Source organism: Clinocottus analis, unplaced genomic scaffold (genome assembly GCF_023055335.1).
Source record: "Clinocottus analis isolate CAN_PGR_092001 unplaced genomic scaffold, fCliAna1.0.p SCAF_15, whole genome shotgun sequence".
Taxonomy (NCBI): Eukaryota; Metazoa; Chordata; class Actinopteri; order Perciformes; family Cottidae; genus Clinocottus; species Clinocottus analis.
In genome coordinates, this window is record NW_027175876.1 from 18,242,389 (window position 1) to 18,264,134 (window position 21,746).

The 21,746-nt window shown below is 45.9% G+C and overlaps 1 protein-coding gene across 2 annotated transcripts in view; it reads left to right on the forward strand.

The window, feature by feature from the left end:
- Nucleotides 1–1,729: 1,729 nt before the first annotated feature.
- The window catches only part of cnih3 (cornichon family AMPA receptor auxiliary protein 3), a 76,348-nt gene continuing 56,331 nt past the window's right edge, over nt 1,730–21,746 (forward strand). For both annotated transcript variants that reach the window (XM_068577729.1, XM_068577728.1), the window contains exons 1-2: nt 1,730–2,414; nt 20,143–20,211. In XM_068577729.1, the coding sequence (XP_068433830.1) occupies nt 2,337–2,414; nt 20,143–20,211 (147 nt within the window). In that variant the 5' untranslated portion in view covers nt 1,730–2,336. The remainder of the gene's footprint in view (nt 2,415–20,142; nt 20,212–21,746) is intronic.

A 21,746-nucleotide genomic window follows, 5' to 3' on the forward strand; every position in this document is an offset into this window, starting at 1 on the left:
TCATTAGGTCCATTAAAGGAGATCCCAGTACTGAGCCCTGAACCATCACTGGACATCACCCTGGTGCTCTTCCTTATTGCAGCATTTACACTCTAATGCTTCCAGTCAGTTATCTCTTTATGACGCCAACGGACATAAATATACACATCAGAAGCAGTAAAGTCCTGCATTAACCTCTAGAACGTCTTCCTCACTGAGGAAGAAACACTGAACTGAAAACATGAAAAGAAGGAGTGGTTTGTCCCTCACAGGGACCCTTACTACTGAACATGGACCAAAGAAGGAGTGGTTTGTCCCTCACAGGGACCCTTACTACTGAACATGGACCAAAGAAGGAGTGGTTTGTCCCTCACAGGGACCCTTACTACTGAACATGGACCAAAGAAGGAGTGGTTTGTCCCTCACAGGGACCCTTACTACTGAACATGGACCAAAGAAGGAGTGGTTTGTCCCTCACAGGGACCCTTACTACTGAACATGGACCAAAGAAGGAGTGGTTTGTCCCTCACAGGGACCCTTACTACTGAACATGGACCAAAGAAGGAGTGGTTTGTCCCTCACAGGGACCCTTACTACTGAACATGGACCAAAGAAGGAGTGGTTTGTCCCTCACAGGGACCCTTACTACTGAACATGGACCAAAGAAGGAGTGGTTTGTCCCTCACAGGGACCCTTACTACTGAACATGGACCAAAGAAGGAGTGGTTTGTCCCTCACAGGGACCCTTACTACTGAACATGGACCAAACTTACTTCAAAATAAAAGCTGCAATACACTAGTTATAAATAAATATATATATATATATATATATATATATATATATATATATATATATATATATATATATATATATATATATATATATATATATATATATATAAAATGTAAAAGGCCCAGTGATGCTTGTTTTTCATCCAGATACAAAACTTTCTGACTAACTTATAGTTTTGAAAGTTGATTTATACTTTCTTCAATTTACAGTTGAAAGATGTTATTACACTCAAATACAATGGTTTCTTTCTAAAGACGTATTAAAGCTTCATACCGTACCTTTAACTTCAAAGGTTTAGTTCAGCTAAATGCTTCGTTCTTGTGTCTCTAAAGTGTTTCTGTAAAACTGTTCATGCATTTCCTCCAGTCAGGATGCACCTGCTCATGTTCTACCTGAGTGTGTGATCTTTCACAAGGAGAAGATGAACTCCTTGTTCTGCAGAGTCCCTCTGTGTCTTCTCTGGCACTTGCAATTTACAAACGCGCCAGCAGGTGGCGCCAGCCCCTCATGTTAAACCCGCTGCTCGCTGACGCTGCACTGGCTTGTGTTTCTGAATGCATCAATTAAACTGCATGTTGTTGTAACTGAGTTCCCTACAATGACCACCGTCTGGACATCATTGTGCTCTGTGTGCTTTCCCCTTGAGGCTCGTGATCTCTCGTGCGTGACGTGTGCGGGGTGACCCTGTGTCCACGCACACCACGTGGTGTTGATCGGGTTAAATCACACAAGTGAAGAGAGGGTCTCGTCTTCCTGTGAAACGTGCCCCGTGCCAAAGGAGCAACCGGTTTGGCATCGGGACGACATGACCAGGAACAGCTGCCACGAGCACAGCCGCTCCACGTGCACACGCACGCGAGCGCACCGTTGCTGCTGCTCTTTTAAATCCACCTGTTCGCGCGCTCCCGGGGCTCTGCTGCTGATAGGGAGAAGCCCTCCTCTGTTCCTCTCTCTCTCTTTAGTGGCGCGAGGTGGCGGGGGGAGCTCTCCTCCATGATAACACCATCATCACCATCACCACCATCATCATCACCACCATCATCACCATCATCATCCTCACCACAGCTCAGACACACATGCAGCCTCCTCCTCCTCTTCCTCCTCCTCCTCCTCCTCCTGCTGAATGGATTACCTGCGCGGCTCGGCGCACAGACCTCCTCACATAAAGAGCCTCCATCTCGGAGAAGAGCGCGCGCCGCGTTGTTGTTGTTGTTGTTGTTGTGTCTTTCTATGATTACACCTCCACCGAGCGCACTGATCTGAGACCAGCTCTGACTCCGGATCTCATCACCGCCGCCGCTGCTGGCGTGGACGCGCGGGCACGATCCGTCTGGAGAGGCTGTTTTTTTTCTTCTTCCTGCAACAATTTGCTGCCAACGTTGCAAAAGGGGCCGAAGTCATGTTGCCGGCAACGCGTCGGCGTCTCATGGCACCTTGAGAACTTTCTCCCTGTCCCTCCCTCCCTTTCCTGCTTTTTTCCTCCTCCTCTCTTTTGGTTGTTTTAGATGTTTGTCAGCGGGATCGCGCTTTTTGGGGAAATTATCCGCCGTTTCCCTTTTCAATTATGTTCACTTTCGCTGCCTTCTGCTACATGCTGTCTCTGGTCCTCTGCGTGTCCCTGATCTTCTTCGCAATATGGCACGTAAGTACCTCAGACTGAGCATCACTCTGTTTGTGTGTTTAATAACCTGCTGATGGATCCGATCACCGCTGCACGAGCAGGTGTGACGTGTGTGCGTAACGGCGCCAGGAAAGCCCCACGGCCCCTCTTCCTCTTCGTGTGTGTGTGTGTGTGTGTGTGTGTGTGTGTGTGTGTGTGTGTGTGTGTGTGTGTGTGTGTGTGTTTGGATCTTTCACACTGGCAGGATTATATTTTGGCAGATGTTTCCCTCAATGACACGACAGGTGCACACCTGTATCTTCTGCTCCTGCGTCCGGTCCACTTCCCTCTGGGCTGTACTTTGCTGACCCAATTCACGGCAGAACTGCTTGCATCCAGATGAAGTAAACGGCCTTCCTTCCACATGAATTGGGGGGCATATCATCGTGGAGCCTCCTCCCCATCTCCTCTCCTGCTCTGCTCCCTCTGCCTTTAATCAAGCACAGCTCAGATGTTCACCAGCGCCCAACGTGACCAACTGATTATTATATTTGAATAATCTAATTATTTGCTCTCTGAGCCACATCTCCATCATGCAGAGGGGGCTTTATGTAAAGACAGATTTGGGTCAGTTCTTCCAGCCTATTGTCCCGAATCTGCCTTTCTGCATGGAAACAGCGACGGACCTGATGCACTTGGGATGACTGATCCTCCGGCAATTGCGACCAATAGTCGGGTCTACCCGTCCGTCAGACAGCCGACCCGTCCGTCAGACAGCCGACCCGTCCGTCAGACAGCCGACCCGTCCGTCAGACAGCCGACCCGTGTGTCCGCTCACGGAGCGGAAACAAAGAGACCCGGGCAGCGAGAGTGCAGACACCGTGATCGTACAGTTACAACTGTAGTGGGCGTGCGAAAAATAAAAGGAAGAGAGCAAAAGAAGAGCCAGTGAAAGCACCTCTGTGACGCTCGCTGCTTCTGATGCCAAAAGACACGTTGGACAGAAACCAGGACGGCTCGTCCTCCTCCGTCTGGGACGTGAGTTCAGCTCCTGGTTGGAAGGAAACACGCTCCTTCTTCAGCAATAACCCACACTTCATTTGTGCAATCTGCTGAAGACGGCAGAAACGGCTGGAGATGCCTCCTCCGCTGATTCCCTTTTCGGGGCGACGCGCAGCTCCACGCCGGCAGCTCCACGCCGGCAGCTCCACGCCGGCAGCTCCACGCCGGCAGCTCCACGCCGGCAGCTCCACGCCGGCAGCTCCACGCCGGCAGCTCCACGCCGCGAGGAAATAGAATGATGCTGACGACCAAGGTGTGAATGTGTGGAGCAGGTGGAAGCTGCCAAATGCTGAGACAATCTGTCTGTAAAAGATCTTTATCTTTCGTCCAATATGTACAACGTGTCAATCTTCGGTTCCATTGGTCATTAAGATTTCTGAACAGGTTCAATTCCTTCACTGTTTGACCATCAGAGCCACCGTACATGCAAACGTACTCGTGCTTAATGACGTCTGATGACTTTGTGTCCCAACACAAAACGCTTCACGAGAACAAAGTATAAAGAACACAGAAACCTGAACCTTGAAGGTAGAGCGAGGCAGGTGATTTAACAAACTAAGGACGTAGCAAAGATTAGCTCTGGGTTAGCTAAACGATAGCTGGTTGCCCATCTTGTTTCTCCATTAGCCCAGTCAGGGATGAGCGATTGCACCCATGTTGTTAGCTGATTGGTTTGAATTTGTGTTTCAAAATCTTGCAACAAATAATGTGTGCGAGGTTTCTGTGCGTGATGAATTTTATGGGATGATGGTCGCTGTGAACTCACAAAACGTGTTTTTGTACATGAGACAATAATTAATGTCCTAATTAGGACAATTTCTCACAAATACACTAAGAAGACACTTTGGTGCTAATTTTAGTTTCTTGAATTTCAAGAACTGGTCTTGTTTCAAAGAGCTGAACACACAAAAAGGTGACATTGCATTGCTGCTGGAAAGAACCAGCGTGCTGAACCAAACTACCCAGGGTAAAAAAACCAAGCTATAAATAAAGTGACTAAGTGTAAATGAACATAGAAAGAATGAGGCAATGAAACAGCCTTGACACAGGGAAAAGGACAATGAGGGAAAATGAGTAATGGACCTCTCTGACTCCAACATATTACCTGTCAGCAGGTACCACCAGCGCTGAGTCATCAAGTCTTCCAATGAGAAACGACTGCACAGAGATGGACTCCTGTCACTAATTGGACATAATCCATTAAACTGTATACTGCCAAGTTAATTAGCTCCTTATCCACTCCTCCACCCTTTTAAAGAGCTGATACATTTCATGTTTAACGTTTTGAAAGACATAACTGATTCGTCTTCTGTTCCACTTGTTTGTGAGGCCATTCGGTTCAGACCTTTGTGAAGAAAAGGAGGAGGACGTGTTGGCTTTCTTTGGAATATTTATGATCGTTCTCTCTGACCGTCTCTGGACTCGAGGTGTGTAGTGAGAGCAGCTCGGCTGGTGAGGAAGGATCCAAGGGAATGTTTGCATATGCATATTTCAGGAGGACAGAGAATTAATATTTGAGCAAACTCTGTTCCAATATCTTTGGAGCCATTCGTTAGATCTTCCTGACGTGCACTTGCAGAGGCCACATCTCCAAGGTCCACGTGAAGCTTCTTCTTAAGCTATTGTGGTAATATTGTCAAAATATTACAGATATATTACAGATTTCTTCAACGATAATGACTTCTGTGGGTTATATTTTGAATGTGCAAAATGTTTTGAACAAGAGCATACATCTTCCTGAAACTTTGAGTCCATAGGTTTACTAATTAAGATGATATAATATATCACTGAGGGGCAAAGGTCGAACCACATGCGCACCTGATGAGACCCTGAAGAGGACAGAAGAGTAATGAGGACGTAACAAGGTAGCGTAACAAAGTAGCGTAACAAAGGAGCGTAACAAGCTAGCGTAACAAAGTAGCGTAACAAAGTAGCGTAACAAAGTAGCGTAACAAGGTAGCGTAACAAGTTAGAGTAACAAGGTAGCGTAACAAAGTAGCGTAACAAAGGAGCGTAACAAAGGAGCGTAACAAAGTAGCGTAACAAGGTAGCATAACAAGGTAGCGTAACAAGGTAGCGTAACAAGGTAGCGTAACAAGGTAGCGTAACAAGGTAGCGTAACAATGTAGCGTAACAAGGTAGCGTAACAAAGTAGCGTAACAAGGTAGCGTAACAAGGTAGCGTAACAAGGTAGCGTAACAAAGGAGCGTAACAAAGGAGCGTAACAAAGTAGCGTAACAAAGTAGCGTAACAAAGTAGCGTAACAAGTTAGAGTAACAAGGTAGCGTAACAAAGTAGCGTAACAAAGTAGCGTAACAAAGTAGCGTAACAAAGTAGCGTAACAAGTTAGAGTAACAAGGTAGCGTAACAAAGTAGCGTAACAAAGTAGCGTAACAAAGTAGCGTAACAAAGTAGCGTAACAAAGTAGCGTAACAAAGTAGCGTAACAAGGTACCGTAACAAGTTAGCGTAACAAGTTAGCGTAACAAGTTAGCGTAACAAGGTAGAGTAACAAGGTAGCGTAACAAGGTAGCGTAACAAGGTAGCGTAACAAGGTAGCGTAACAAGGTAGCGTAACAATGTAGCGTAACAAGGTAGCGTAACAAAGTAGCGTAACAAGGTAGCGTAACAAGGTAGCGTAACAAAGGAGCGTAACAAAGGAGCGTAACAAAGGAGCGTAACAAAGGAGCGTAACAAAGTAGGGTAACAAGGTAGCGTAACAAGGTAGCGTAACAAAGTAGCGTAACAAGGTAGCGTAACAAGGTAGCGTAACAAAGTAGCGTAACAAAGTAGCGTAACAAAGTAGCGTAACAAAGTAGCGTAACAAAGTAGCGTAACAAAGTAGCGTAACAAAGTAGCGTAACAAGGTACCGTAACAAGTTAGCGTAACAAGTTAGCGTAACAAGTTAGCGTAACAAGGTAGAGTAACAAGGTAGCGTAACAAGGTAGCGTAACAAGGTAGCGTAACAAGGTAGCGTAACAAGGTAGCGTAACAATGTAGCGTAACAAGGTAGCGTAACAAAGTAGCGTAACAAGGTAGCGTAACAAGGTAGCGTAACAAAGGAGCGTAACAAAGGAGCGTAACAAAGGAGCGTAACAAAGGAGCGTAACAAAGTAGGGTAACAAGGTAGCGTAACAAGGTAGCGTAACAAGGTAGCGTAACAAAGTAGCGTAACAAAGGAGCGTAACAAGGTAGCGTAACAAGGTAGCGTAACAAAGTAGCGTAACAAGGTAGCGTAACAAGGTAGCGTAACAAGGTAGCGTAACAAGGTAGCGTAACAAAGTAGCGTAACAAAGGAGCGTAACAAGGTAGCGTAACAAGGTAGCGTAACAAGGTAGCGTAACAAGTTAGCGTAACAAGTTAGCGTAACAAGGTAGAGTAACAAGGTAGCGTAACAAAGTAGCGTAACAAAGGAGCGTAACAAGGTAGCGTAACAAGTTAGCGTAACAAGGTAGCGTAACAAGTTAGAGTAACAAGGTAGCGTAACAAAGTAGCGTAACAAAGTAGCGTAACAAAGTAGCGTAACAAAGTAGCGTAACAAAGTAGCGTAACAAAGTAGCGTAGCAAGGTACCGTAACAAGTTAGCGTAACAAGTTAGCGTAACAAGTTAGCGTAACAAGGTAGCGTAACAAGGTAGCGTAACAAGGTAGCGTAACAAGGTAGCGTAACAAGGTAGCGTAACAATGTAGCGTAACAAGGTAGCGTAACAAAGTAGCGTAACAAGGTAGCGTAACAAGGTAGCGTAACAAGGTAGCGTAACAAGGTAGCGTAACAAAGGAGCGTAACAAAGGAGCGTAACAAAGGAGCGTAACAAAGGAGCGTAACAAAGGAGCGTAACAAGGTAGCGTAACAAGGTAGCGTAACAAGGTAGCGTAACAAGGTAGCATAACAAAGGAGCGTAACAAAGGAGCGTAACAAGGTAGCGTAACAAGGTAGCGTAACAAAGTAGCGTAACAAGGTAGCGTAACAAGGTAGCGTAACAAGGTAGCGTAACAAGGTAGCGTAACAAGGTAGCGTAACAAAGGAGCGTAACAAGGTAGCGTAACAAAGTAGCGTAACAAAGTAGCGTAACAAAGTAGCGTAACAAGGTAGCGTAACAAGGTAGCGTAACAAAGTAGCGTAACAAAGTAGCGTAACAAAGTAGCGTAACAAAGTAGCGTAACAAAGTAGCGTAACAAGGTAGCGTAACAAGGTAGCGTAACAAGGTAGCGTAACAAGGTAGCGTAACAAAGTAGCGTAACAAAGTAGCGTAACAAAGGAGCGTAACAAGGTAGCGTAACAAGGTAGCGTAACAAGGTAGCGTAACAAGGTAGCGTAACAAAGGAGCGTAACAAGGTAGAGTAACAAGGTAGCGTAACAAGGTAGCGTAACAAGGTAGCGTAACAAGGTAGCGTAACAAGGTAGCGTAACAAAGGAGCGTAACAAAGGAGCGTAACAAAGGAGCGTAACAAGGTAGCGTAACAAGGTAGCGTAACAAGGTAGCGTAACAAAGGAGCGTAACAAGGTAGAGTAACAAGGTAGCGTAACAAGGTAGCGTAACAAGGTAGCGTAACAAGGTAGCGTAACAAGGTAGCGTAACAAAGGAGCGTAACAAGGTAGCGTAACAAAGGAGCGTAACAAAGGAGCGTAACAAGGTAGCGTAACAAGGTAGCGTAACAAGGTAGCGTAACAAGGTAGCGTAACAAGGTAGCGTAACAAGGTAGCGTAACAAGGTAGCGTAACAAAGGAGCGTAACAAGGTAGCGTAACAAGGTAGCGTAACAAGGTAGCGTAACAAAGGAGCGTAACAAAGGAGCGTAACAAAGGAGCGTAACAAAGGAGCGTAACAAAGGAGCGTAACAAGGTAGCGTAACAAGGTAGCGTAACAAGGTAGCGTAACAAAGTAGCGTAACAAAGTAGGGTAACAAAGTAGCGTAACAAAGTAGCGTAACAAAGTAGCGTAACAAAGTAGCGTAACAAAGTAGCGTAACAAGGTAGCGTAACAAAGTAGCGTAACAAAGTAGCGTAACAAAGTAGCGTAACAAAGTAGCGTAACAAGGTAGCGTAACAAGGTAGCGTAACAAGGTAGCGTAACAAGGTAGCGTAACAAAGTAGCGTAACAAAGGAGCGTAACAAAGGAGCGTAACAAAGGAGCGTAACAAGGTAGCGTAACAAGGTAGCGTAACAAGGTAGCGTAACAAGGTAGCGTAACAAAGGAGCGTAACAAGGTAGAGTAACAAGGTAGCGTAACAAGGTAGCGTAACAAGGTAGCGTAACAAGGTAGCGTAACAAGGTAGCGTAACAAAGGAGCGTAACAAAGGAGCGTAACAAGGTAGCGTAACAAGGTAGCGTAACAAGGTAGCGTAACAAAGGAGCGTAACAAGGTAGAGTAACAAGGTAGCGTAACAAGGTAGCGTAACAAGGTAGCGTAACAAGGTAGCGTAACAAAGGAGCGTAACAAGGTAGCGTAACAAAGGAGCGTAACAAAGGAGCGTAACAAGGTAGAGTAACAAGGTAGCGTAACAAGGTAGCGTAACAAGGTAGCGTAACAAGGTAGCGTAACAAAGGAGCGTAACAAGGTAGCGTAACGAGGTAGCGTAACGAGGTAGCGTAACAAGGTAGCGTAACAAGGTAGCGTAACAAAGTAGCGTAACAAGGTGGCGTAACAAGGTGGCGTAACAAAGTGGCGTAACACGATAATGTTACAAATAAACATAACAAACAAATGTAACAACGTAACGTAACAAAGTAACGTAATGCAACACTGTGATGCAAACAAATAACATGAATACATAACTACTGTAAATAAATAAGCGCCCGTAGCAAACTTTCTTAAGTTACGTTGAATTTGGTTTCACAAACAGACTCCATGATGGAAGTTCTGTGTTGTTTGACCTCTTTCCATACCGTCATTAAAACATCATTAAATCACTCGATGTGCCACCGGCCCGGCACGTCACTTTGTTTAGTTCAGTGAGGCTTCATGAACGTGTATCAACGTCTCCATCGCAGAGAGCAGGTTTTGGTTGCCTTACTTCAGGCGCAAAAAAGGAAGAAGGACAAACGCGGCACAACACGCGTGTTCTCTGTGTTTTTAGATGCAAACATGTGAACGTGAGTCTCCTCAACACCGCAGCACCATGTGATGATCTGAGCTATCACAGATGCATTTCCTTTAACGTGAGCACACCTTAGCTGCAGTTCAAACATTCAGTCAGCTGAGCCAAATGAATGTCTATCATACGTCGGTGTAACGTTCATCAGCCAACATAAGCTAACGGCCATACCAGACTGAGTGAGCCTGTGGGAGCAAAGCCTGAGTGTATGAATGTAAATGTGTGCATCAACGTGTTTCTTTTTCTGTCCTTACATCCATCCATCTTCTGACAGACTGTAACTCCTCCAGTACAAAACATATTTGTCCATTCCGATCCATAAATGTAGTATTGAAGATAAGCACGATGGTTGGCGGTTCACTTCAAACAAGATGCAGCGATTGGCAGAATATTTCTGTTCAGCTGACGTGACCCTTTACGAAGCCATTTTTAATGAACTGTGACCCCCCTGGAGCTCTACGCTCAGCGCCTCCGCTCCCATGCAACAACAGCCCTAATGTGCTCTCAGTGTCATTACAGCTGGGAGCCAGCACACACTCCATCCTGCTCCTGTGACAGACGGGAAAGCCCCGTGGGGCAGATATGATGCGGAGGTCTGTCCTGGCAGCGTGACAGAGGGCAGCATGTCAAAGTATCATTTACACTCCCGGTTGGGGCTTCCATTGTAACGTGTCAGTGGTATTTAGTGCATGTAAGGTGCGCTGAGGTATGAAAGCGTATTCCACACGGATGAGGCAACAAGTACAGCTGAATGTCCCCAGTATTCCCAACCAGCTGGACCACAGAGGCTCTGGCTTCTGCTCATTTAATTCATTTTCTTTTACTGAAATATTTATTGATTATTTCTAAAGTGTAGTATCACCACTTTTACTTCAAACTAGCAAGACTACAGTAGATTAATTCAGCAGAGAAAGTATCCGACAGCTCCAGCTCCAAAGTCACGACATCAAGAGAGGAAGTGGAGAAATTGTCAACACTGAGACGATGACGAGCAATGAGCAACTGGCAGAGGGCAATCTGATTGACAGGCAGCCCGTCCAGTCATGACGTGTTGCTGATTCAAGTCTTTCAGCTGATTACAGTCCGATGACAGAGGTACCAATGTGTTTCTGATAGTGTTTTGTCAGAACATTTTATTATTGATTGCTGTCAGGATGTAAAGAAATCTTTAACAAATATAACAATAATGATATTGAGAAGACTAGCAGCCTCAGCTTTGAGTACACTATTTAAATACTTTCTTCACCATTGCCAATTGGCAGTTAAAGGCACCAGGAATGTGGAGGCCAGGTGGACCCTCTGCACGGCTCTGGCAGCGAGGGAGGGATGGTTGTGTTCTTCTTTTCTCTTCCCTTCCACCTGTCCTCCCTTTCTCCACAACAAATGTAGTCTCACAGAGCCAGTGCTGCCTCTGTGACATCACACATGAGGATTTCAGGGCGGACTCAGCGAGCGTACAGGGCATTCCCGGCTTCAACAAAGGAGTCTGGCAAATAATCATTCACGCGGAACAGCCGTCACTCGCCAGCTGCTGTCGCCTTGGTGTTCTGGAGATGGAGCATGGATTGACATGTGCACGGGGAACAGTGGAGAAAGACTTTGAAGCAACGGATTGAGAAGAGAGATGAAACGTGACGGATCAGATGGCGGGAGCGATGGTGTGATGGAGAGAAGAAGGAGGTACGCACCAGAGGGACTGCACATGTTGCTCATCGGGAGATCAGAGCAGAGCAGACTGGACTGCTGGATAGATGATTGCAGTAGAATACAAAATGATGATCAGACATGCAAAGGAAGGAAAGGCAGATGCAAAGCTGGGCAGCCATACAGATGGAGGCGAGATCAGAGGACGACAGACGTGATATAAAAGAAAATTAGAGTTGTGTGTTGTGTGCTGAAGTTTCCTGCGAGGGTGAGAGAAACAAAGTGAAGTGGATCAAGCTTTTCCAGGAGACAAGGTTGACAGCTAGGGATGCGAACGCAAAAATAGATAAAAAGATCAAGAGTAATATAATTAAGTGAGACAGAAGAACAGACCACTTCAGTCACAACGAGTGTACTGTCTTCATCTGGATAATTCATGTCTTAATAACAGCTATGAAATAAAGATGAAGTACATTGAGCTTTCCACTTAATGTTCCCCTTACAACTGTTTCGGGCTGTATAGAAGTAATTCACTCATTCAGTATTTACTGAACATGAAAGAGGAAACTCAACGGAGCGGATCAGGTGTGTCAGGCTGGAGGTAACCTGTGTTAAAGCTGCACTCTCTCTCCTGACCACCAGGGGGCGACTCCTCTGGTTGTATAGAAGTATATGTTTCATGTGTTAAAGCTGCACTCTCTCTCCTGACCACCAGGGGGCGACTCCTCTGGTTGTATAGAAGTCTATGCTTCATGTGTTAAAGCTGCACTCTCTCTCCTGACCACCAGGGGGCGACTCCTCTGGTTGTATAGAAGTCTATGCTTCATGTGTTAAAGCTGCACTCTCTCTCCTGACCACCAGGGGGCGACTCCTCTGGTTGTATAGAAGTCTATGCTTCATGTGTTAAAGCTGCATTCTCTCTCCTGACCACCAGGGGGCGACTCCTCTGGTTGTATAGAAGTCTATGCTTCATGTGTTGAAGCTGCATTCTCTCTCCTGACCACCAGGGGGCGACTCCTCTGGTTGTATAGAAGTCTATGCTTCATGTTTTAAAACTTGCACTCTCTCTCCTGACCACCAGGGGTGACTCCTCTGGTTGTATAGAAGTCTATATAAGTGACTCTACTTCTCTCTTGATGTATTCCCTCAGTAAACATTGTAAACATGAGTTTATGTCTCAATCTCTAGTTTCTAGTCTTCTTCTATACAGCATGATGTTCATTTAGTGGTTTATGGTCTGTTAGAGTCAAACAGACCGTAATAAGGGGACGCTTTAGGGCGGGGCTACCAGGTGATTGACAGGTGGCTACGCAGCGTTGTCGAGTTGGGAGTTGCTCGTGTCTTCGTCTTACAACTTCAACCCGAACAGAAAGCTGCAATTTATTTTCCTTTTTTCTGATTAAACTTGCGTAAATTCACGTTGACATAGTTTCTGTGTGTAATCGTGGCCGATTGAACCACACGGTTAGGATTGAAGTATACCTCCACAGCTGGCCATCGCTTTGGACAAACCCCTCTGTGGCTTTTAAAATGCCATAATGTCTATTGAATGCTTTATTAAGGAGGCCATGAAGGGTGTGAGGTAAACGGGTAATGACGTTCAATAGAAGCCCAGAAGCTTGAGTCTGAGTACCTTAACACACAGTGACAGCATAAAGGAAACCCAAGAGAATATAAGTGAAACCGAGCATTTAACACGCAGAGCCACAGTGATTCTCCACCCGGCTCCCATGACCTGTACGAATGAGGAAGCAGCTCGGGCTCAAGGTGCCCGAGTAAGACGTCAGGGGAAGAAATGCATAGGTGATACACATTGATCCTAATCTCAATGAAACAGTCAACAGGGCTCTGTGGCCCTGCAGGCAGGACTGGAGGTGCTGCTCAGTGTACAGCGCCGGCTCTGCATTGATCCTCATGTTCATTAACCCCGCCGGCTCCTCATCCATCATTCTGACTTTTCTACGGTTCTGCTGCACGCTGCCGACACTGGAGGGCTGAGCCGTGGCTCCTCGTCATCCCTCCTTTCCTCTCTTCTTTCTTCTGCTTCCACACCAGCTCTCATGCTGCTTCCAACGTTTCACTAGTTCACTTTTCACTATTCCAGCTCTTTACTAATCACTATTCCAGCTCTTTACTAATCACTATTCCAGCTCTTTACTAATCACTATTCCAGCTCTTTACTAATCACTATTCCAGCTCTTTACTAATCACTATTCCAGCTCTTTACTAATCACTATTCCAGCTCTTTACTAATCACTATTCCAGCTCTTTACTAATCACTATTCCAGCTCTGTACAAATCACTATTCCAGCTCTGTACAAATCACTATTCCAGCTCTGTACAAATCACTATTCCAGCTCTTTACTAATCACTATTCCAGCTCTGTACAAATCACTATTCCAGCTCTTTACTAATCACTATTCCAGCTCTGTACAAATCACTATTCCAGCTCTTTACTAATCACTATTCCAGCTCTTTACAAATCACTATTCCAGCTCTTTACTAATCACTATTCCAGCTCTGTACAAATCACTATTCCAGCTCTTTACCAATCACTATTCCAGCTCTGTACAAATCACTATTCCAGCTCTTTACAAATCACTATTCCAGCTCTTTACTAATCACTATTCCAGCTCTTTACTAATCACTATTCCAGCTCTGTACAAATCACTATTCCAGCTCTGTACAAATCACTATTCCAGCTCTGTACAAATCACTATTCCAGCTCTTTACTAATCACTATTCCAGCTCTTTACTAATCACTATTCCAGCTCTTTACTAATCACTATTCCAGCTCTTTTTGTGGGTGAGTTTGGTTTCTGGGCCAAGAGATGGCGATTGACAAGGTAAAGTCTTTGAGGATTTATGGATTTAGAATCAACTGGATTTGCATTGATTTCTCTTCCATGTCGAGACTGAGAGATAAATCCAGCGTCTCCGTCTGTGAGTGCTGGATAACTGACAGCAGAGGAACAGCAGCACTGACCACGAGCAGCTCGTGTGAAGAAACAAACTATGTGTATATATATATATATATATATATATATATATATATATATATATATATATATATATATATATATATATATATATATACACACATAAAAAAACAATTCTTATCGTAACTATATTTATGAATGCTGAATAATGAATGAATGATAAATAATTATGTAATATGTAACACAGCGCTATATGTTAGGAGTGTATGTGTGAAGTTTAACTTTGATTGTGTGAAGTTAAGTATTTTTTATAATTATTTCAGTTCAGGATTCTTGAGCGATCGCGTCCACTCGCTCGCTGGTCCCTGAACGAAGGGCTGAGCTTCCATTTCTGGCGTTGAGAAGGTTTTATTATATTAACTTCATATACTAACTGTGAGATTAATCCATAAATGAAGAAACAGATCAACGGCCGTTTGACAGAAGTAGTAAATCTCCTTTCAATCTGAACAGTCCTCCCTGGTGTTCATCAACGCTCTGCTGCTTTCACCGTTTAAAACAAAGTGAATTTCATTTCATTGTCAAACTTGAATGAATGAGATGAGTCTGACTCGCGTCTTCCTTCATGTCTTCATCTCGTTCTCATTCATTCATCCTGATTCACTGCTTTCATTCCTGGTGTATTGTGTCTTTAAGTGTTTAGATCAATGTGTGAAAACATAAAGAGCTCCGTGGCTCCTGAATGAAGCGTCTGATCGATGAAGTTGAGCATCACTTCCTTCACCTCTCACACACATTCATGGCTTTATGATTCATGATTTTGAGTAATTACATATAGTTGCATAGTGTAATATGAATTAATAACTGTGTGGCCGTGGTGGTCTTCATGAAGAGGACACACTTCCTGTGTGGATGTAAAGGAAACACAAGGATAGTTTCAGTCCATCATACACGACTGGTCACATTATTATGAATATCTGTATTCTGTCTCTGCAACTAGATCCCTGAAGTGATGCACGGTCTCTTTGCGTGTGTTGTCCGCTGGTGACCTCCAGCTGTGACAGAGATGACCTCCAGCAGCTGGGGTGTGATCAATGTTCCCATGGTGAAGCAGCTCCGATGGATTTTCAGGACATAAGCGAGCTGTCGTCCTGCGCTGCGGCGCCATCATGGACGCACGTGTTGCATAAGCCCGGTAGATATTCTCTCAGCGTGTTTCCATCACGTGTGCTTATCTTCTGGCATTGCCGCCTCGCAGAAAGTCCCGACAGCGGAATGGTGCGTACTGAATCCTCTGGAAGGGAGAGATTTGCTTCATTTGATCTGGGCGCAGGAGAGGAAGGGGTTAACTGTGCCGGCGGTGTTTATTAGCATCAGGGAGAGTTCTCTCTCCAGCTGCCTCTCTCTGCCAAGGTGTTGGGCACAGATACAGGCCGCCGCCGCCGCCGCCGCCGCCGCTGCCGCTGCTGCTGCCGCTGCCGCCGCTGCTGCCGCCGCTGCTGCTGCCGCTGCTGCTGCCGCCGCCGCTGCTGCCGCCGCCGCTGCTGCCGCCGCCGCTGCTGCTGCCGCTGCCGCACACTGCAGCCTGGTGGCGATTAAACGGCAGCCGGCTGGCTGCTCACGGGCACAGTGACCTCTGGAGCTGAGCAGGAGACCGTGATGCTCCTCAGGAGACTGTGATGCTCCTCAGACCACACACACATATATATATATATATATATATATATATATATATATATATATATATATATATATATATATATATATCTCCTTCAGGCGACAGCTTCATCAGCAGCTGGACTCAGTGATGACGTCAGAGTTTCTGAACACTGATTGGCTTTCGCAACAATTTTCTGGTCAGAGTTGAAACATTTTAGGTTTTTCTCGTTGTTGGCATCCCTTCATGTCGTGCACGGACGTAGCATGCAGGCTATTGTTAGCTTGAGGCGTGAGCGCGGCGTGAGTGATGGACTTCATCAGGTTCACATGTCGTTAGAGGCTGATGAGGAACATGAGGCTGTTATGGAAATGAAGCCCTGTTGAGTGGGTTTAAATACCAATGAACAGTTAAAACATGATTTTAAATCATAACGTGACCCTTGTAGTCCTTCACATTGGAGTGAAGGTTCCTCTCGACTGTTGCCGTGGTTTCTCATCTTGTTATTTCCATGTGAATGTGTTGCAGGTAAAAGCATGTCTCTGGTTGGTCTTCAACTGAAAGACAGAGAGCACACTTCACATCTCCTCATTAGGATACATCCGTCTCTATTTCCCTTACAGACACACACACACACACACACACACACACACACACACACACACACACACACACACACACACACACACACACGCTGCGTGAGTCCTGCAGCAGCGTGGACACACTGCTGACTCGGCGTGCCAGCGAGCAGCAGCGGCTGCCAGTGGGTTTGCTGCTTGTGGCCAACATGGGTTCAAAGCTCTGTGGGGACGAACGGCCTCGTTGGAGCAGACATGCTTCCAGAAACAGAGTCGTGCCAGCTGATGTGCAGCAGGAATGACCGAGAGCGGGACAGGGTTGAGTTACAGGCCTCTGGTCTGAGACTTCAGGGCTTCTGATCAGACTGATCAGCTGCCAACGATGAACAGGATCAATTCATGTGTGTGGACAGATCTTTTGTTTGTTTATTTTACAGGGACAAATACACACTGATCAACAGTAACACTGTAAGAGAGCCAGCGTTAGCCAGCGTTAGCCAGCGTTAGCCAGCGCTAGCCAGCGCTAGCCAGCGCTAGCCAGCGTTAGCCAGCGTTAGCCAGCGTTAGCCAGAGTTAGCCAGCGTTAGCCAGCGTTAGCCAGCGTTAGCCAGCGTTAGCCAGCGTTAGCCAGAGAGGCTAATCTTCATCTGCTGTCCCTGGACAGTTTTTTTATGGCAGCCTGAAAATACATTTTCAATAACACAAAACTAATTCTATAAAACAATAGAGGCTCATAAAACATGAACACCAAACGAGACAAATACACATTTACACCAAATGAACAGGCAGGACCAACAGTACGCTGCTGCTCGCTCATCGGACTGGCAACAAGCCGTTTCAATGTTTTATACGCCGTTTTTATTTTAATTTTTCTCTTCCAGCTCATGACAACATGGACTTCATTTTGGTTATTTTAGCCATCGATTGTAATCCATGTCCCAGTTGAGCTGCTTCACTGTTTCACAGTTTCACTGCTTCACTGTTTCACTGTTTCACTGCTTCACTGTTTCACTGCTTCACTGCTTCATTGCTTCAGTGTTTCACTGCTTCACTGTTTCACTGCTTCACTGTTTCACTGTTTCATTGTTTCACTGCTTCACTGCTTCATTGCTTCACTGTTTCAATGCTTCACTGTTTCAATGCTTCACTGTTTCACTGTTTCATTGCTTCACCGTTTCACCGCTTCATTGTTTCATTGCTTCACTGTTTCACTGCTTCATTGTTTCACTGCTTCACAGTGTCACTGTTTCATTGCTTCACTGCTTCACCGCTTCACTGTTTCACTGTTTTATTGCTTCACTACTTCACTGCTTCACTGTTTCATTGTTTCACTGTTTTATTGTTTCACTGCTTCATTCTTTCATTGTTTTACTGCTTCACTGCTTCATTCTTTCACTGCTTCACCGCTTCACTGCTTCATTCTTTCACTGCTTCACTGTTTCACTGCTTCATTCTTTCACTGCTTCACCGCTTCACTGCTTCATTCTTTCACTGTTTCACTGCTTCACTGCTTCACTGCTTCAGTAGTCCGTTGAGGTGATTCACAGACTCATCGTCCTGACTCGTCGTAATGACGTCACTTTGCTTCAGTCAGTAAGACGTTGTAAGATAAAACCTCGCGTCGTGTTTTAAACACACGCAGTGGGTTGGTTGTGGGACGTTCTTGGTATTTGTGAATGTTTCCCCGTGAGGGGCTGGAAGCCGTGTGTCTCTCTCTACACGTAGATAATTATGACGTGTGACAGAACAGACTGGTGGTTTTACATCATGTATTCATACGATGACCTCCAGCTTCATGATGAGCTCATTCAACATTGATTCATTTCCAGTGTTTCACTAAATAAATGTTGAGTAGGAAAAGGTGTGTCCTGTTTGATGAGTCATGGGGATCTTCTTGTCTCATAAAGATCTGTCCCTGTCGCCCCACAACCACTGAGAAGACTCACGTTCACCCTGCAGGTGATGGAGCTGAAGAAGACAAGCGCTCGAGTCCTCACGGAGCGATGCTGCATCCTGCTGCACTCCACTGCTTCCTGTGCATGAGAACGTACAGCAGCGCTTATTAGTGTGTGTGTGCGTGTGTGTGCGTGTGCGTGTGTGTGTGCGTGTGCGTGTGTGTGTGTGTGTGTGTGTGTGTGTGTGCACTGCGCTGCCCGTGAGGAGCAGCCCGAGGGAGGCTAACGTTCTGTAACAGAGCGAGGTAATGATCCAGGATCACTGTCAGGGTCCGTGGGGAAATAACATGCAGAGCGCTGCCTGTCAGTGAGGGGGCGGAGCCTCCGCCTGCTGAACCTCTGATGTGAATCCACTGGGGCGAGCGCACACGTCCTCATGTAGCAACGCCACGCCGCCGCCTCCCACGCCGCCTGGATCACATTACTGTACCACTCAAACAATAATCCATTTTTTCTTACTACACACACACACACACACACACACACACACACACACACACACACAGTGATATACTCATGCTGCGCTCACGTCGTAGAGTTCCCACATGGTGCACACACACTGGAGACACACAGTGTAGCTTATATATGACTGCACTGACTGACACACTTGTATCTCCTCCTGCAATCTCACTCACTCACACACACACACACACACACACACACGCACACACACACACACACACACACTTCCCTCTTGAGGCCTAACTAGTCAATCACAGCTGTCTTTGTAGTGCAGTTGCCTCCATTGCAACGCCGATGGAACTGTTGCGTCCTCCATGCGCTGTTCATCATTACATTGTTGTTGCTTGGAGCCGTCCCACAATGCACCAGTGGGCGGGCGGCAGGATCAAATGACAAATTCAAGAGGTTCTGGTTCTCAGAGTCTCTTGCATGTAAATGCTGTGCCTGCGGGCGGAGCCCGTCCAACATTTTAATTGGAGCCCATCATGCTAACGGTGAGAGCGGGTGAAGCGCTGCTTGTGCGATGGGGGCGTGGCTTCAGAGCAGGGTGGAGGACGCTCTGCAGCAGCGCTGATGTCTCACAATAGTCTTTATCTTTGGCATTCCGATCACAAAATTGTTGACAAAGACCAAATTATTTTGAAAGACTAAACGCCATCAAAGAATGAATATTTTGTGAGAAAAAAACAAGAACAAATGTTGACTTTTGGGCTTCATAATGTTGTAATAACGTTGCAGCAGGGCGCCAGACTGAAGCCGTTAAAGAGCTGGAATGTTGAATAAATCAGCACAACAGTGACGGATAAGGCCGCACTCTTAAGATAAGTTAAGATAAGGCTGTGCTCTTAAGATAAGACATATTTTATCGCCCTGCAGGGACATGCATCTCGGGCTCCAAGCCGCCGCATCGCTCTGAACACGTGCCGGCGTCACTATGCACACGCACATGGACCACAGATCATGCAACACATGCACACACAGAGCAGAGCTCTGCTGCTTGGTCTTCAGTGTCACAGTCTACTCTCATCTAAAGAGATCGCTCTGTCTCTGTTCAGTCTGCTGTTCACGGTTAGCTATCACGCGTGTTCATGGTAAACCAAGATGGCCGACACGGTGAGCTCCTCTGAGCTGCTGGCATGACGGTTGACTCTTATTTATTTACACTTAAAAAAAACTAATTTCCCCAAAAGACGGACGGACGCTGTCGTTTTTAGCAAACTAATAATTTGAAATGCTGCGTTTCTGGTCGTGAGACACACAGCAGGCATTTGATGATGATGATGATGATGATGATGATGATGATGATGATGATGATGATGATGATGATGTGCTTTCACAGTGAGTGGTCCTGTGTCTCACGTCCTCTCTCTCTCCCTCAGATCACAGCGTTCGATGAGCTGCAGACTGACTTCAAGGTGCCGATCGATCAGGGGAACCCGCTGCACGCGGTAGGTTCTGGAAACGTTCTGCAGGTTCTGTTATGTTCTTTATTGCTCATCATCAGTGTTTAGGACCTCTCTCTGGCTCTGGTGCTGGACTCCCCTCTCCTCTCGTGGTCCTTTCATGGTAATCGAGCGCTTGGTCGCCCTCGTCTCCTCACTCTCTGGCTCTTATGTGAGCACAGACCCATCAAGTATGAATGATCACCTTTTAAAATATGAATTAGATAAACGTGGAATTTACAAACCATCTGAACCATCATAACGTTGTTTCTGGTATCACTTCCAAACTGAATGTCCTAACCTTTCTGACTCGTGGTACTCCTCATGGGGATATGTATGTGTACAGGTCTGCGGACAGATTTTTAATCAAATGTATAATGAACAAACATTAGTTTCCCCTTCAACTAAAAGTTATTCTCATTTGCGCTCTGAGGGAGAACATCGTCGCTTGTGAAGTTACTTCAGTTTAACCTCTACTGACTGTTCAACACAACGTGTGTGACGTCACCAGCGCCGACCCGGTGAGGCGCCTCGCAGCAAACGCCGTCGCCGTGTTAGCGTCCGCTCATCTCTATTTAAAGGCCTTTCCAGGTTAATGCAGGGATTTAGGCTTTGGGTGGGTCTGTGCATCCAGGGTGCCATTTAAATGGGAACAGTTATTTATTTTGGCTTACTGAATATTAATTATGAACAACAGTCACTTCACAGGTTAATACTCTGGATTACACACACATGCTCTGCTCTCCCAGGACGTCTGGTAAACACATTGGACGTGCGGTGAATATTAATAAATGAACAGATCCCATAATGCTGAGCTGCATTATGGGTTTCATCCATGAAGATATGCTGGTGCATCGTGAGAGGTGTTGACACGCTCAGGCTCTTTCCGTCCTGGTTTCTTTTTTCCTTCCTTTCACTACTTTTTGCTTCTCAAAAATTCTCACAGTGCAGAAACAGGCAAACATGTTCCGCTCCATCGCGCTTCAAAGTTGCGGCGGCAGCAATCAGGAGACGTTGTGGAGGAAGAAACCGTGTACGAGCACTTGGCCGGCGCGTGAGGACGCCCCGAGAAGTTGTTCCAGGATTTGCTTCCGCCCTCTAAATCCTTTCCCTGGAGTCTTTTGGGCTTTTACGAACGCAGTCGGCTCTTAATAATGCATGGCGGCGGCGCGGTGTTCAGCGTGGAGGTGACTTTGACTTAAGAGCTGTGGACCGCAAGGCTCCTCTGGAGCGCCGACGGGAAGGAGGCGGCGTGATGAAGAACACGTTGCAAAGTGTGAGGAAGAGGAGCGCTGGAGGTACAGATGGGTGATGAGGACTTCTTGAGACGAGAGTGAAAATCATTTTGAGCTTGAAAGGACGTTTTCAAGACAATGAAGCCACTGGAACAGATTCCCCCACTCGGTGCCGCTTTCATAGTTTTGTGATATTTGCATATGGTTATGCAATGCAGAACATATGAGAGAACCCAGGGGGGAACGTGTGCAAAAGGTTCCCTCTTGTGTTCTCTTCATTTGTTGTTCATCTCTCACCCTCCCATG